This window comes from Helobdella robusta (assembly GCF_000326865.2).
Source record: "Helobdella robusta unplaced genomic scaffold HELROscaffold_34, whole genome shotgun sequence".
NCBI classification, from domain to species: domain Eukaryota; kingdom Metazoa; phylum Annelida; class Clitellata; order Rhynchobdellida; family Glossiphoniidae; genus Helobdella; species Helobdella robusta.
In genome coordinates, this window is record NW_008704659.1 from 684,537 (window position 1) to 699,331 (window position 14,795).

Here is a 14,795-nt window from a genome sequence, read left to right on the forward strand (position 1 = left end):
CTCTTTCTATTTTTGTCTTTCTCTCTCATTCTATTTCTCGAGTTAACAAATTCCAATCAAATTCAAATAAAATTCACCACACGCACGCACACACGCACAAACATACACATACACAATTCATCCGCTCGTTGCAACCAACAAAACTTGGCATAATAATGTAATGAAATTTAAAAATCTGCCCACCTCGGCCAGGTTAACCAATAATGAAAACGAATAAAATTGAATTTCAGTGTGAACAAGTACACATGTTTATGTGTATGATCTACGTGTGTGTGTGTGTGTGTGTGTGTGTGGTGTGTGTGTGTGTGTGTAAAGGAACAGCACAAGTATTGCACATGTGTTTATATCGTGTTGCACTTGCACGTGCACATATCTTTATGTAGATGATGTACATTGTCACCAGTGCAAGCTCCATTGTTTTGTACACGGTACACACACACACACACTACACATACACACACACACACACATACACACTCCGGCAATGTACGTACCACACACTCACACATACGCATACACACACATTCAAATACACACTTACATACATGCTAGTATACATAATGTACTTATATACATACAAACACACAGTACACGCACACATATATACATTTTATACGTACACTTCTTTGTTTACACGCATACAAACTCGATACACAATTTTTAAGACACGCAAAAACACACACACACACACAAACACCACTGATTACACATCTCTTACTACATAATTCAATTCAATTTTTAAACCCATGAGCAATTCTGAATAACAGCTAATAAATTAATGATTATATAAATGAACGAACGAATGAACGAAAGAACAAACGAACGAACGAACGAACAAATGAACGAATGAATAAATAAGTGATTGAGCGTTTGAGTGAGTGATTGATTGACTGCTAAGTCAGCGAACAAACAATCAGATATCAAAGTCTAATCACTCGGTTGTAATTTTTGAAAATCTGAAGTGCATAATAATACACTGAATACAAATTCTTTACACACACACACACACACACACACACACACACCGAGAGACAAACAGACAGACAAACAGACAGACAAACAGACAGACAAGCACACACAGGTACATACAAACAAACACACACATACACATAAACGACTCAGAGGTATTCAATATATGTATAGAAATGTTTATGTAATATATATATATATATATATATATATATATATATATATATATATACAATATACACATTCACAGATCACCCTAACGCATTTATATACTAATTCATATTCATATATTTGATACAGTTTTCTCATGCTGTGCTTTCAAGTCTATTGTTGGCTAGCTAACATTTATAACACTGTCAAACACTGGTTTGCAACACTACAGTAAAAGTGATTTTTATAAGTAACATCAGTATTAATTTCTTATGATAATAATATTATTTCAAATATTTAGTTAATTAATTGGGTAGGTATTAATTAATTAAGTAATGGTTATTAAATTATTTTTTAATTTCGGATAGATATACATTAGATACTTTTTGATTTTACTAAATAAGTCGGTGATGTACTATATAGTACAATTAATGATTATTTCTAGTAAATATACCTCCAATTAATTAATTAATTAATTAATTTTTTAAAAGAGTTTTTGCATTTAGTTAGTTGACTATATAACGAATTAATCAATAAATAAATTAATTAACAAATTGTAAATATTGATGTAAATACACGTAACTCATTAACAACCAAATATCAAACCTTTTTTCAAACTACACCTCCAGCTCTTAACATCTAGTAACAAAACCAGAGAGTATGGATGATGAGATTATAGCGGAGATCCCAAAAACAAACAAACGAGCAACACAACCACAACAACAGCCTTCTTTGCTCACTTGCCATATTTGTTCAAATTCCTATGAAAATCCGAAAATTCTCTCATGTTGGCATTCATTCTGTCTGAAATGTTTGGAGGAATACATTCCCGAAAATAGCCTAAGTCTTGTGTGCCCACTTTGCTTCGTTTCCTCTGTTTTGCCGGCTTCTGGTGTTTGCCATTTGCCGGATAACTGTTTGTTGTCGTCGCTAGAGTTGGAAAACTCGAGTTTTGTGAGTTGGATTCAATTTTTTTTTGCAAAAAATCTGGTTTTTGTGTAAATTTGGTCAAGTTTTTTTACTTGTTTAAAAATCAATTTTGTTTCTTTAGATTTATTTTTGAGAAAAATCTACATTTTTATTCGCAATTTTATTGTTCTGATTGGTATTTTGATATTGTAAGAATTTATTTTTTCATTCGCAACTTTTGTAACATTCGATGATGATTAACAATGTAATTATAAATTGTTGGAACCGTAGAGCTTTTAATATTAATATTGGTATTGTTGTGACAGTTAAATTCTTCTTGCCATAAAATAATTAAAATTTATTACAACGTAATTTAATCTAAGAGCGATTTCTCAACACTGAAGAGTCTCAGCGACGTAATAAAACATCCACAAGCAACGTTAACAAGCGAGTCGTCGCAGTCCCTGTCCAACAGAAGTGACCTGCTCATCTCCACAATCACATTAACCAACTTGGAATCCACCCCCAACAAAACATCCACCAACCTCGTCAACCTCAAAGATGGCGACGATTCATCAAATGAAGAAAGAGAATTAAATCTAAGCACAAACCAGCCAGACACGGCATCGTCTTCGGCCATTGTTATGGATGATTCTATGGTAACAGATGCAACTCAAAGCGGAATTTTTTCGCAAAGTTACCGATCCTCTTCCGTTTATTCCACTGACAAAATGTACTGCATTCTTCATCCGAAAAGTTGCATCGAGTTTTATTGTAATGACTGCGAAATTGTTTTGTGCCAATCCTGCTGTGAACTGGAACACTTCGGTCACGAACAGACGAGATTGCAAGAGGCTGCCCACAAGCACAAACTCAAGCTACAATCGCTGGAAAGTTTATTGAAAGAAAACCAACAACATCTAACAAATAATCATGATTTTATTAGGAGAACGAGAGAAAGTTTAGATAACAATTTTAACGATGCTAAAACAAAATGTTTGCAATCTTTCGACGCATTGCAGAAGGCATTTACCGCCAAGAAGAGGTATTGTTTGGAACGTCTAAACTCAGTTTATGAAGAAAGATCAAAAATATTTGACGACCAAGTACTCAAAATCTCTGACTCCATCATTGACATAAGAATTAAGCAGGATTTTTTAGAAAAAGTTTTGGACAGTGAGCGACCCGAATTGATTTTGTTGGCATTGAAAGCATTCAACAATGAGGTGGATATTAATAAAAATGAACTAATGAAAAAAATAAAATTTGAAAATGAGCAACCAAACGAAAGTTCTTTCATAGAGTTTGACAACAGTGGGCTGATGAATCTCGAAAGTCACTGCAGTCATGTTAACGGGATCATGACGGATGGTTTGTTATGTTCAACCATAATTAGTCTATCAAAGCCGGACTTGGAAAGTAACTGTTATATTAACAATATAACAAAAATTAATGTAGTGTTATCAATGTGCGACCACAAAAACCTCTTGACAGATGTCTATAAAGAAAAAGCTGATCGGATTATACAAGCGATGATCATAGACCCCAACGAACAAATGATTAGCGTTGATGTGGTACAGCCGGACAACTCAATTACGAAGAAAAATTCTGTTTGTTATTTAAAATTTACTCTGAAGCAGCCTGGTTTGCATTCTTTGAAAGTGTTCAACTACGGAGTTCCATTAAAAAATTCGCCGTTTAAAATAAAAGCCGCCACAATCCCAGCTAGAACATCTCTTCCAACATCTCCCTACATAAAATCCAACTCCTCAACGCCTGACCAAAGAAAATCATTCCCGCTTCGAAATTCTCAAAATATGACGAGCAGAGTAGATAGAACTTTAGTGAAAGTGCAATCGAATGCAGTAAAGACTCCATCAACTTCTTCAAATTTACACAGAAGCAATAGCAGTTTGAATCGACCACCCTGGAATAGTTCTCCGAGCAAGACTGAACAACTTAGACGAGTTGCTAGCACAGGAATTGTCAGGCAATCTCCAGCCCACGCTAAATTTTCAAACACAAGTATGCAGAGCCTGAAAGCAAGGACCAAGCAGAATCTCAAAGAAACTACAAAATATATAACCTCCAGAGAAAACAGGATAATGAATGAAAAAATTGAAGAAGAAGAACAAAGTCCAGCCTACAATGACGCTAACATCTCTTTAGACAACAAATTTAAAAACATGAAGATGAACAAATTAGAACTACATAATTTAAGTATCTCACCTACAGCTTTTGCAAAATGTAAACTCTCGAGAAACGCCTCGAGAAATTGTGGCGATCACAGACAACTGACACGATCCAAAACGACGTTGGTTAAATTTGGACAAAAACTAACGTTGAATGAGGTGAAGCGAACAATAAGTAATTTTCCAGAAAATGAAATCATCAATTCAAAAATGAATTTCAAACGTTTCGGCAACAAAGGAAATCAGCTTGGAGAATTTATGAATGTTCAAGGAGTGTGCCACAAAAACGGACAAGTTTACATTACGGACAGCAAGAACCAGTGCATTCAGGTTCTAGATGTTTTGTTGGGAAAGTTCGTGAATAAATTTAATTTATCAAGTTTGCCGCTAAAACTTCAACCTTTCCTAATTGGGATTAGTACGGATCTATCCGGGAAGATTTACGTTACTGATTATGAGAACCATTGCGTCCTACTGTTCGATGCTGACGGCAGCTATTTGAAGAAAATTGGCTACAACAATTTGTTGGGACCGAAGGGGTTGATGATCGACAGCCAGGTAGTGTTGTGCGAGATTTTGTTCTTTTCAATAGAATTAATTTTATCATTTTAAAATAAATTATATACAAGGTTAGTTAATTCATTTAGAAAAATAGTATCTACACGATTACTCAAAAAAAATTGTAAATCCCTAAAAATATATAAATCGTTACTGTAAAAGCATTAAACATTAATGGGTATAAAAACTAACGTTATTTCTAATTTAATAACTTAACAATAAAATAAATATATTTTCCCTCAGAGAAATTTACTGGTCATTGACAACAGGGGCTGTTGTGTTCAGACATTCACAGCAGCTTTGGGGGAACTTACATTCCGCTTTGGCATTCAGGGCTACAGAGATGAGGAACTCTGCAGACCTCATTTCTGCGCCCTCTCCAACGACGAAAACCACGTTATAATCACAGATTTCAGAAGTGATAAGGTCAAAATCTTCACAAGGGAAGGAAAATTTGTAAAATGCTTCGGGGCTAATGGCCTCAGAGGGCCAACCGGTTTAGCGGTTCATAAAAAATCAGGCGATATAGTTGTTTGCGATTTTGGAAACTCGAAAATCCAGGTATATAAATCAAATGGTTCGTACATGCACACCGTTGATACGTCCGTAAGCCAGTTAAGTGGACCGCAGGGCGTTTGTTTCATCGATGATGACCGCATTCTTGTGGCTGACTCTGGCAACCACTGTTTGAAAGTATTTAATTACAAATCGTAATCCGACTTGATTTTCAGTAGTTCATGGATTAAGTATTTCGGTGATAATATTCATATTAAAAATATATAAATTTTAATAATTAACGTATAATTTTTATTGAATTTAATATTTGACTGCAATTTATGCGTTTTTAATAATGCCAAATAATAATATGCGCTTGTCTGAAACTTTTCTAATCTAATTTGATCGATCTAAGTTTGCTAACGTTGCGTTTTTATGCGTTTTCCCTAGATGTGGAAACTTCAATTTCCTACATCCATAGATATAGAAAATACTTTTTATCCATATCTATGGTGTTTTTATATAATTTAATTTCAAAACTTTTTTTTTAATTTTGTCGTTTATACGTGTAGCCTTAAACTTATTGCCATTTTAAGTTTTTAAATTTTTTAGTAACTTGTTTTTTAAGCATTTATGAAATAACAATAAAATATTTTGTATGGAAGCTTATTATTATTATTATTATGTAATAATATATTAATACAAGTAGTTAAGTAAAACAACTGCTATAAAAATTGGTGCCGAAACGTTCAATATACAAACTCCAATGTAGAATTCGGCGGTAGGTAGGTAAGTAATTGCCTAGCTAAGATGTTTAACTAGGTACATTTAATAAAGTTAATTTTATAAAACCTGATTTACAAATCAATTTGGACGCACAATTTTACAAGAAAGATGAGATCTCAGAGATTGAAGCAGCATCTCAACAATTCAGCATTGTTTTAATGGGACCTACAAAGTTGCTGGGGAATGTTGTAATGGATATGTAATAATTAGATATGCAATAGTTCACAAGAACCACCAAAAAATGAACTTAAAGATGATGATAGGATTTCTGGCTGATATATATTATTTTAATTTTAAGTAATTATAATATAATTATTTTTATTATACATTATATATCTCCGAAAAAATGATTTTATATTTTTGCTTATAAATGAGTGACCAGTGACGGAATGTTTGGAATATTTATTGCAAGAGCAACTGAATGAATGAATGAATGAATGAATGAATGAATGAATGAATGAATGAATGAATGAAAGAATTGATTAATAATCGAATTTATAAAGGAAAAAATGAATTATTAATGAAAAAATATATAAATAAAACGAATAAATGGATGAATGAATGAATGGATGAATGAATGAATGAATTAATTAGCCACAAAATTAATGAATGAATTAACTCATGGTAATGAACAAACAGAAAAGTTCATCGAGCGAGAGTACGAACGAGTGAATAATTTGAGTGAATTTAGTGAGCGAGAGAGCAAACAAATGAATGAATAGATGGACAAATGAATGATTGAATGACGGAAAAAATATATAAATGAAAAAATAAATAAAAATTATTCCCGTCAGAACTCCCTATCCCACCCGGATTCATCATCTTCCGGATCCCCATCGTCAGGAGGATACTCGTCAAAATTCGAAGTGTCGCAGCAATTGTTGATCTGTCACGGAATTTAAAATAAAATTTTACTTTGACGTGAAAAAATTTGGACTGGAATTCTACCAGATAAAATTACTAATTAAAAGAATAGAAATAATAATAGAAGTAATAATATAATAATAATATTGTTATTACGATAATAATGAAGACAGTGGAAATAACGATAATATTATTAATGTTATTATTAATATAATAATAATAACGACTATCGGTTGGAATGGCGGTTTCATGGATCTATTCTTGAGGCCTTCCCAGTTGAATCCATCAAACCACTTGTGTTTGCGCACATCCCGCAATCCGTGCATTCCGTATCCCAAGCGCTCTGACGGATTGTCCCTATGGGATTCAATGGGTTTGAAGTTGTTGATTGGATTGGTGGGTTGGCTGGCTAGTTGGTTGAATTATAGATTGGTCGTTTGGTTGGTTGGCTGGTTGTTTGATTGGTTGGCTGGTTGTTTGATTGGTTTGCTGGTTGGTTGATTGTTTAACACTATTTAATAAGTTTAACACTGTTTAATTTTAAAAAAAGAATTAGAATTAAAAAAAAAAGAATTGGAAAAAATGTTCAAGACATGCCTGCAAAGTTTTTTGATGAGTTGTTGAGCGTTCCTGGTTATCCTCCTCTTGCTGAAGTCCACGGAATCAATTCCTTTCAAAATCATGTTGTACGTCTTCATTGGATCTGTGCCAGTGAATGGCGGGCTGTTGTAGGGAGAGCAGTATTTAATTTGAACCTGATCAATTTCATCGATCATTTAAGAAATTTGAGGTTGGCGAGTTAGTTCAGGCTTTGTGTTTGAAACGAGAAAAATCAAACTAGAGAACAATTTACTACAAGGCTCTGTGTTTGTCGGGACCGATTTTTATATAAAAGAATACTTTAAATTTTGTCCTAAATTTCCTATAGGAAACATTACCAAAACGAATTATTGATCACGTGATGAAATAAAATATTATTTTGTTAGAGTACAAATAGATACGCGGATAATATGCACTTCTACGATAGATGAAAAAAAACAAAGTTTTAAAATTAAACAAGGCAATAAATCACTCTTAAAAAACAACCTCCCAGTCAAAAGTTCAAACATCAAGATACCGAGAGACCAAAGATCAACAGAAAGGTCATGACCTTTGTTTAAAATTATTTCTGGGGCAACATACTCTGGTGTACCACAAAAAGTCCAAGTCTTCCGACCGTAGCCAATCAGCTTTGCGAACCCGAAATCGACCTGACCAATAGTATAGATCGTACCATTTGGGAAAATTTATTACGTTACGTTATTCAACAAAGCTAAGTTACTAAAATAAAGTAATTGCAGTTGAACGATTATTAATGAATAAAGGCGGTCAAGGTTAAACAGAAACTAAAAGATACTAACCAGTTTGATGTAACCCTTGCTATCAACCAATAAGTTTTCAGGCTTCAGATCCCTGTAGACCACCCCCCTCTCGTGCAAGTAGATGAGGGCCTCAACTACACAGGCAGTGAAAAATCGGGTGGTTGGGTCGTCGAAATAACCCCTTAGGTACAAATACATACATATATATATATATATATATATATATATATATATATATATATATATATATATATATATATACAATATAATTCACCACTGCATGAGCCTTGTCGAAGTCGAGATGTGAATCGTGAATTTGATGTTTTAAATAACGAAATGAGGAAGATTGCTGACAAAATTGCGCCTCTCCGGTTTATCGAGCATAGAAGTGATCTTATGGCTCCGTGGTTTGATGATGAGTGTAGAGCAGCTAAAAGATACTGTCGACGTATAGAAAGGAAATACAGACGTTGTTTGTCATCAGTGAGTCGAAATGAATGGATCGCTTCTTTGAAAAATAAAACCAAACTCTTTTCAATAAAAAGAAATGATTACTGGAAAACGTTGATTGCTGATAGTAATGGAGATTCAAAGGGTCTATGGAACGTAGTAAACAAAATTTTTTGTAAAGGTAACCATAGCTTACTTTATGATAATGTTGATATCACGGCTTCACAATTTATGGGTTTTTTCAAGAAAAGACCGATCGGATCAAGCATACTATTAGTATTAACGAAAAACTTACTTTTGACAGATGTAGGCTTACCGAAAATTGTCTGCTCACAAATTTTGCTGTCGTTGAGGAACTAGACATAAAGAAAATTGTGCTTGATCTACCGGCTAAAACCTGTATGTTAAATGTTTTTTCGACCCATGTGCTTAAAAAACATATAGATATTTTTATTGTTTTTCTCGCAAGCCTCGTTAACTTATGCTTGCAAGAGGGAGTATTTCCGAATAAATGTTAGCACGCAGTTATTACACCTGTCTTGAAGAAAATGAAAGATGAGAGAAATGAAATGAAAAGTTACAGACCCATATCAAACATTTGCTTCGTTTCTAAAGTTATTGAACGAGTTGTTGCCAGTCAGCTACTGAGTCAACTACACAAAAATAGCTTAATACCAGTATTTCAATTTAGATATAAACGTTATCACTCAACTGAAACAGCACTGCTGTATGTTATGTCTGAGTTGTTTAATGCAATCGATAAACAATATGTTTCGTTGCTTACATTCTTGGACATGAGTGCTGCCTTCGATTGCGTAGACCATCAAATCCTGATGAATCGCCTACAATACGATTATGGAGTTATTGGAGTTGTAGCCAATTTGTTTGGCAGAACTCAGCAGGTTTTTTTCGGGAACAAATTATCTGGTATTGAAGCAATGTCATCTGGTGTACCACAAGGCTCAGTCCTGGGACCTATTCTGTTTGTACTGTACACTGCTGAAGTATATGAAGTAATAGAATCCTTTGGATTTTCATATCATGCGTACGCTGCTGATATCAAAATAATAGTTAGCAGTGAACCAGAACTGTTTGAAAGTAAAGTTGAAAATCTCATTGAATGCTTGACTAAAATAGGTACATGGATGTCAAGAAATTGTCTCAAATTGAATCAAGATAAAACTCAATTTTTACCTGTCGGTACATGACAACAGCTTTCTAAAATTAATATTAATTCAGTCAAAATTGATAATAATGAAATACAATTCTGTGAAAATGCAACAAACCTAGGGTGTATTTTTGACTCGAGATTATCTTTTAAAGATCATATAAAAACCATATCTAAATCATGTTCTTATCAGCTTTGCCAGTTATACCGCGTTCGAAAATATTTACATCAAACAACCATGCAATTCACGGTTAGACTACTGCAATAGCTTGTTCAATGGATTACCAAAGAGATCTATTGCTTTTCTTCAATCGATACAGAATAGAGCTGCAAAAATAACTGTTGGACGTAGAAAGTATGACCATGTGACACCCATTTTAAGAGACCTACATTGGCTAATAGTGAAAAAAAGAATCAACGATAAGATTTGTGTGACTATGTATAAGGCTTTGAACGGGTTGTTACCAGTATATCTAGCAAATAAAATCTTAAAAAAAAAAGCTTCTTCAACAGGTGTAAAATTGAAATCAGACTATACCAACCTACTGGCAGTGACAACAACTCAACTACAAACTGCAACTAGAAATATTGCCGTGTCAGGACCAATTGCCTGGAACAGTCTTCCGCAATCGCCTGGACTAAAGCTTGATGATTTTAAGAGGAACTTAAAAACATATTTATTTTGACATAGAAATACTTTATCGATTTGTACTTTATTGACCTTCACTGATTTCATTTATAATAGAGAGCGCTTTCGAGAAATTTCAATTTTATAATGCGCTTAATAAATTGTTGATAATAATAAAAATAATAATAATAATAATATATATATATATATACATATATATACTACTACTACTACAAACACTGCTACTACTACTTACTATCGCTAAAATGTATAGGGTAGAAACAATATAAGCCAGAAACATTAGCAAACTAGCCAATAACGTATCAAAACAAGAACCTCCAAACAATTCTTAAACAGCTCAAAAAGTTACATTTCAATTTCCACAAAATACAGAAAAATCAAAACTCAGCTTCTAAAAAATACGAAAATTAATCAATTTAAAATTGATTTCTGAAAATACTCTAAAAAAGTATTTCAACAAGTACCCAACATATCCACAGCCAAAGATAAAACATAAAAAGTACATTTTCAACCCCGGGAATAGCCCAAAATACCCAACAACTTTAGCGAAAACGAAAAACGGTGCCCACTTATCTCTGAGAATTGTCCACAGCTCGCCTCCTAGACACGGTTCCATGATCATGTAAAGGTATTTGGAGTCTTTGAATGTCTTGTACAATCTAAAAAAAAGAAATATTTCATAAAATTTTTATTTTATTTAACTAATTATTTTCCAGAAATAAAAATTTTATACATAAACGGTTCTACATGTTAATAAAGGAAGAGAAAAACTATAAAAATATATGAAAATAATAATAAAATTACTACCAATGCAACTGCTTACTGTTTCTCAACTACTACGACGACGACGACTACTACTACTACTACTACTGCTACTGCTACTACTACTGCTACTACTACTACTACTGCTACTACTACTACTACTACTGCTACTACTACTACAACAACAACAACAACAACAACTACTACTACTACTGCTACTACTTCCTCTACTACAACAACTACTCCAACTACTACTACAATAAAAAATAATAATAACAACAATAATAATCATTATTATTATTATTGTTGTTGTTGTTGTTACTGTTATCACTAAGTCGTAGCCACCTGACGATGAAATCACACTGTACAGCCGCCATGATATTTTTCTCGTTCAGAATGTGCTCCTGCTGTCTCGTGTCTACTATGTGCTGCTTCTTCAGCTGCTTCATCGCGTAGCTCCGACTGCTGTCTTTGCCTATCTGAATCTTTTTGGCGGGAAAATTGTGGCGGGAAGACGATCGATTGGTGATTGGTTGCCGTAGGTCGGGTGGATAAATGCATGAGTGACTGAGGGAGTGAGGGAGTGAGTGAGTGAGTGGGTGAGTGAGGGAGTGAGTGAATGTATGATTAAATGAATAAAATAATAAGGTAATAAATAAATTAATAAAATGAATGAAAAATAAACATGTAGGTTTATGAATGAGTAATGTATAGATGAACGAACGAACGAGCAAACGAACAATGAACGAAAAAACAAACGATCGAATGAATGAACGAATGAATGTATGAATGAATGAATGAATTATAGAATGGATATATGAATGAGTGGATAGATGGATGAACACACCAACCAGCTCAACTCTCCCAAAACCACCAACACCCAATGTCTTAATAACACGGATGTCTTGGAATGTTTTGTTAGCAAGGTGCTGGCTTTCAGAGTCCAATCTGATGGTGGTAGTGGTGGTGGTAGTGGTGGTGATCTTGATAGTGATGACAGTAACATTTATGATGATGATGATGATGTTGATGATGATGTTGATGATGATGATGTTGATGATTATGATGATGAAGATAAAAGTTGCTTCGATAGTGGTGATAGCATAGTGATGTTTATGACGATAGTTTACAAAAGTATAAAAACATTTCTTCCACTATTACTACTACTACTACCACTACTACTACTATTACTACTAATACGACTACTACTATACAACTACTACTACTACTACGACTACTACCACTACTACTACTACTACCACTACTACTACTACTACTACGACTACTACCACTACTGCTTTCGTTAGTAGTACTACAAACTGCTACATTATTACTTTAGGAAATGTTTGCTTTCATTCTGCAAGAGCAAACAAAAATGGCGGGAAAAAAATGACGTAATTTTTATTTTGGCGCGAAAATTGTCCTAACCAAAGTTGACGTCATATTTTTTATAATTTATTTATTTCCTTTCTTCTTCTTAGTATTATTATTGCTATTATTTTTATTTCTTTTTTACACTATTTATATTATTTAGTAGTAGAAGTGGAAGTAGTAGTAGCAGCAGCAGCAGCAGTAGTAGCAGAAGTAGTAATAGTAGTAGTAGTAGTAGTAGAGGTAGTAGTAGTAGTGGTGGTGGTGATAGTGGTAGTGATGGTAGTAGTAGTGGTGGTAGTGATGGTAGTAGTAGTGGTAGTGGTGGTAGTAGTGGTAGTAGTAGTTGTTGTAGTGGTGGTAGTAGCGTGCTACTAACGCGTTATTAGTGCTATCTTCGTCGTCGTAGAGTCGGTGGATGTTATCGAGTTTACTGATGAGGGCTTTGTACGAACTGAATGAACGAATGAATGAATGAATGAATGAAGGAACGAACGAAGGAACGAATGAATGAATGAATGAATGAATAAATGAATGAATGAATGAATAAATGAATGGATGAATGAATGAATGAATGGATGAATGAATGAATGAATGAATGAATGGATGAATGAATGAATGAATGGATGAATGGATGAATGGATGAATGGATGAATGGATGAATGAATGAATGAATGAATGAATGAATGAATAAATGAATGAATGAATGAATGAATGAATGAATGAATGAATGAATGAATGAATGAATGAATGAATGAATGGATGAATGAATGAATGAATGAATGAATGAATAAATAAATGAATGAATGAATGGTTGAATGATTGTATGATTGATTGATTGATTGAATAAATGAATGCATGATTGAATGAATGAATGAATTGAATGATCAGCAGTTGAATGAATGAATTGAATTCAACAGCAGTTGAATGATCGTATGAATGATCGATTGATTGATTGGTTAAATGAATGAATGAATGCATGGGTGAATGAATGAATAAACGAATGAATGAATGAATGAGTGAATAGTGAATAAATTAACCAAAGCAATATATAGAACGATTATTAACGTACAAACGATTGAATGAATGGTTTAAAAATGAATGAGTGAATGATGGATGGAAGAGATGAATGATTAAATTAACAAATGACTGAAAAAATGAAAAAATAATAAAACAAAGATAAAAAACAAAATAAAAGCCAAACAGACGCAAACAAACAAATGGTTAAATAATCATCTCCCCAGTCAAACCTGTCCAATAAGCAGCCGACCATATAAATTCTCAATCAATTTTGTAAAAAGTAAAACATATGGAAGGTAAAAAAACAACAAATCCAGCTAGTGAAGAAAACAATCAAAAAAATCGTCCACCAACCAACCAACCAACCAACCAACCAAACCAACCAGTCAACTATCTAACCAACCAACCAACCAACCAGTCAACCATCCAACCAACCAAACATCTGACTAACCAACCAACTAACCAACCAACCATCCAAACATTTAACTAATCAACCAACTAACCAACCAACCAACTAACCAGCCAACCAACTAACCTACCAGTCAACCATCCAACCAACCAACCAACCAGTCAACCAACCAGTCAACCAACTAACAAGCCAACCAACCAATCAACTAACTCAACCGACCGGACCGATCAACTATTTAAACAATCTAGCGACCAACAAACCAGCCATGCATTTATTTATTTATTAATAGATAATTGTTATTTTAGCAGTTCATTCAATGAATAAATAAATAAAAGAATAGATGAATGAATGAATGAATGAACAAGTGAATGGATGATTTTATGAATGAATGATGATGAATGAATAATGAATCATTTATTTATTTTAAATAATCCATCCACGTTTTCGTCCGTCACTCCATCCAATCAAATCCCCATTTGGAGCAAGTCATTTCATCTATCAAACTTGCCAAAATTTGAATGCCATTTAATCAGTCAATCAATCCTTCCATTCATTCATCAACCAATCAACCAACCAACAAACCAACCAACCAACAAACCAACCAACCAACCAACCAATCAATCAACCAGCAAACAAACCAACCAACCAACCAATCAATCAACCAACCAAAAAACCAACCAAC

At 33.7% G+C, this 14,795-nt stretch overlaps 4 protein-coding genes across 4 annotated transcripts in view; 2 read left to right on the forward strand and 2 right to left on the reverse strand.

Annotated features, from left to right (window-relative positions):
- The window catches only part of HELRODRAFT_175568 (hypothetical protein), a gene marked incomplete at both ends in the record, with an annotated part of 3,970 nt that extends 3,555 nt beyond the window's left edge, over window positions 1-415 (reverse strand). Inside the window, one exon of the mRNA XM_009022988.1 lies at window positions 336-415. Coding sequence (XP_009021236.1) covers window positions 336-415 — 80 coding nt within the window. The remainder of the gene's footprint in view (window positions 1-335) is intronic.
- Window positions 416-1,851: 1,436 nt separating this feature from the next.
- HELRODRAFT_148332 (hypothetical protein) lies at window positions 1,852-2,013 on the forward strand (the record flags this gene model as incomplete). The annotated part of the gene is made up of 1 exon (XM_009022989.1): window positions 1,852-2,013. A coding segment is annotated over one exon (162 nt), but the record flags the coding sequence as incomplete, so codon positions are not given.
- A 2,417-nt stretch (window positions 2,014-4,430) lies between these two features.
- HELRODRAFT_82746 (hypothetical protein) lies at window positions 4,431-5,492 on the forward strand (the record flags this gene model as incomplete). The annotated part of the gene is made up of 2 exons (XM_009022990.1): window positions 4,431-4,778; window positions 5,022-5,492. 2 exons carry the CDS (start codon window positions 4,431-4,433, stop codon window positions 5,490-5,492), a joined length of 819 nt encoding a protein of 272 aa, XP_009021238.1.
- A 1,357-nt stretch (window positions 5,493-6,849) lies between these two features.
- HELRODRAFT_82751 (hypothetical protein) overlaps window positions 6,850-14,795 on the reverse strand; it is a gene marked incomplete at both ends in the record, with an annotated part of 8,429 nt that continues 483 nt past the window's right edge. The window contains 9 exons of the mRNA XM_009022991.1: window positions 6,850-6,945; window positions 7,148-7,264; window positions 7,517-7,646; window positions 8,010-8,173; window positions 8,324-8,465; window positions 11,121-11,210; window positions 11,659-11,798; window positions 12,165-12,261; window positions 13,064-13,138. Coding sequence (XP_009021239.1) covers window positions 6,850-6,945; window positions 7,148-7,264; window positions 7,517-7,646; window positions 8,010-8,173; window positions 8,324-8,465; window positions 11,121-11,210; window positions 11,659-11,798; window positions 12,165-12,261; window positions 13,064-13,138 — 1,051 coding nt within the window. The remainder of the gene's footprint in view (window positions 6,946-7,147; window positions 7,265-7,516; window positions 7,647-8,009; window positions 8,174-8,323; window positions 8,466-11,120; window positions 11,211-11,658; window positions 11,799-12,164; window positions 12,262-13,063; window positions 13,139-14,795) is intronic.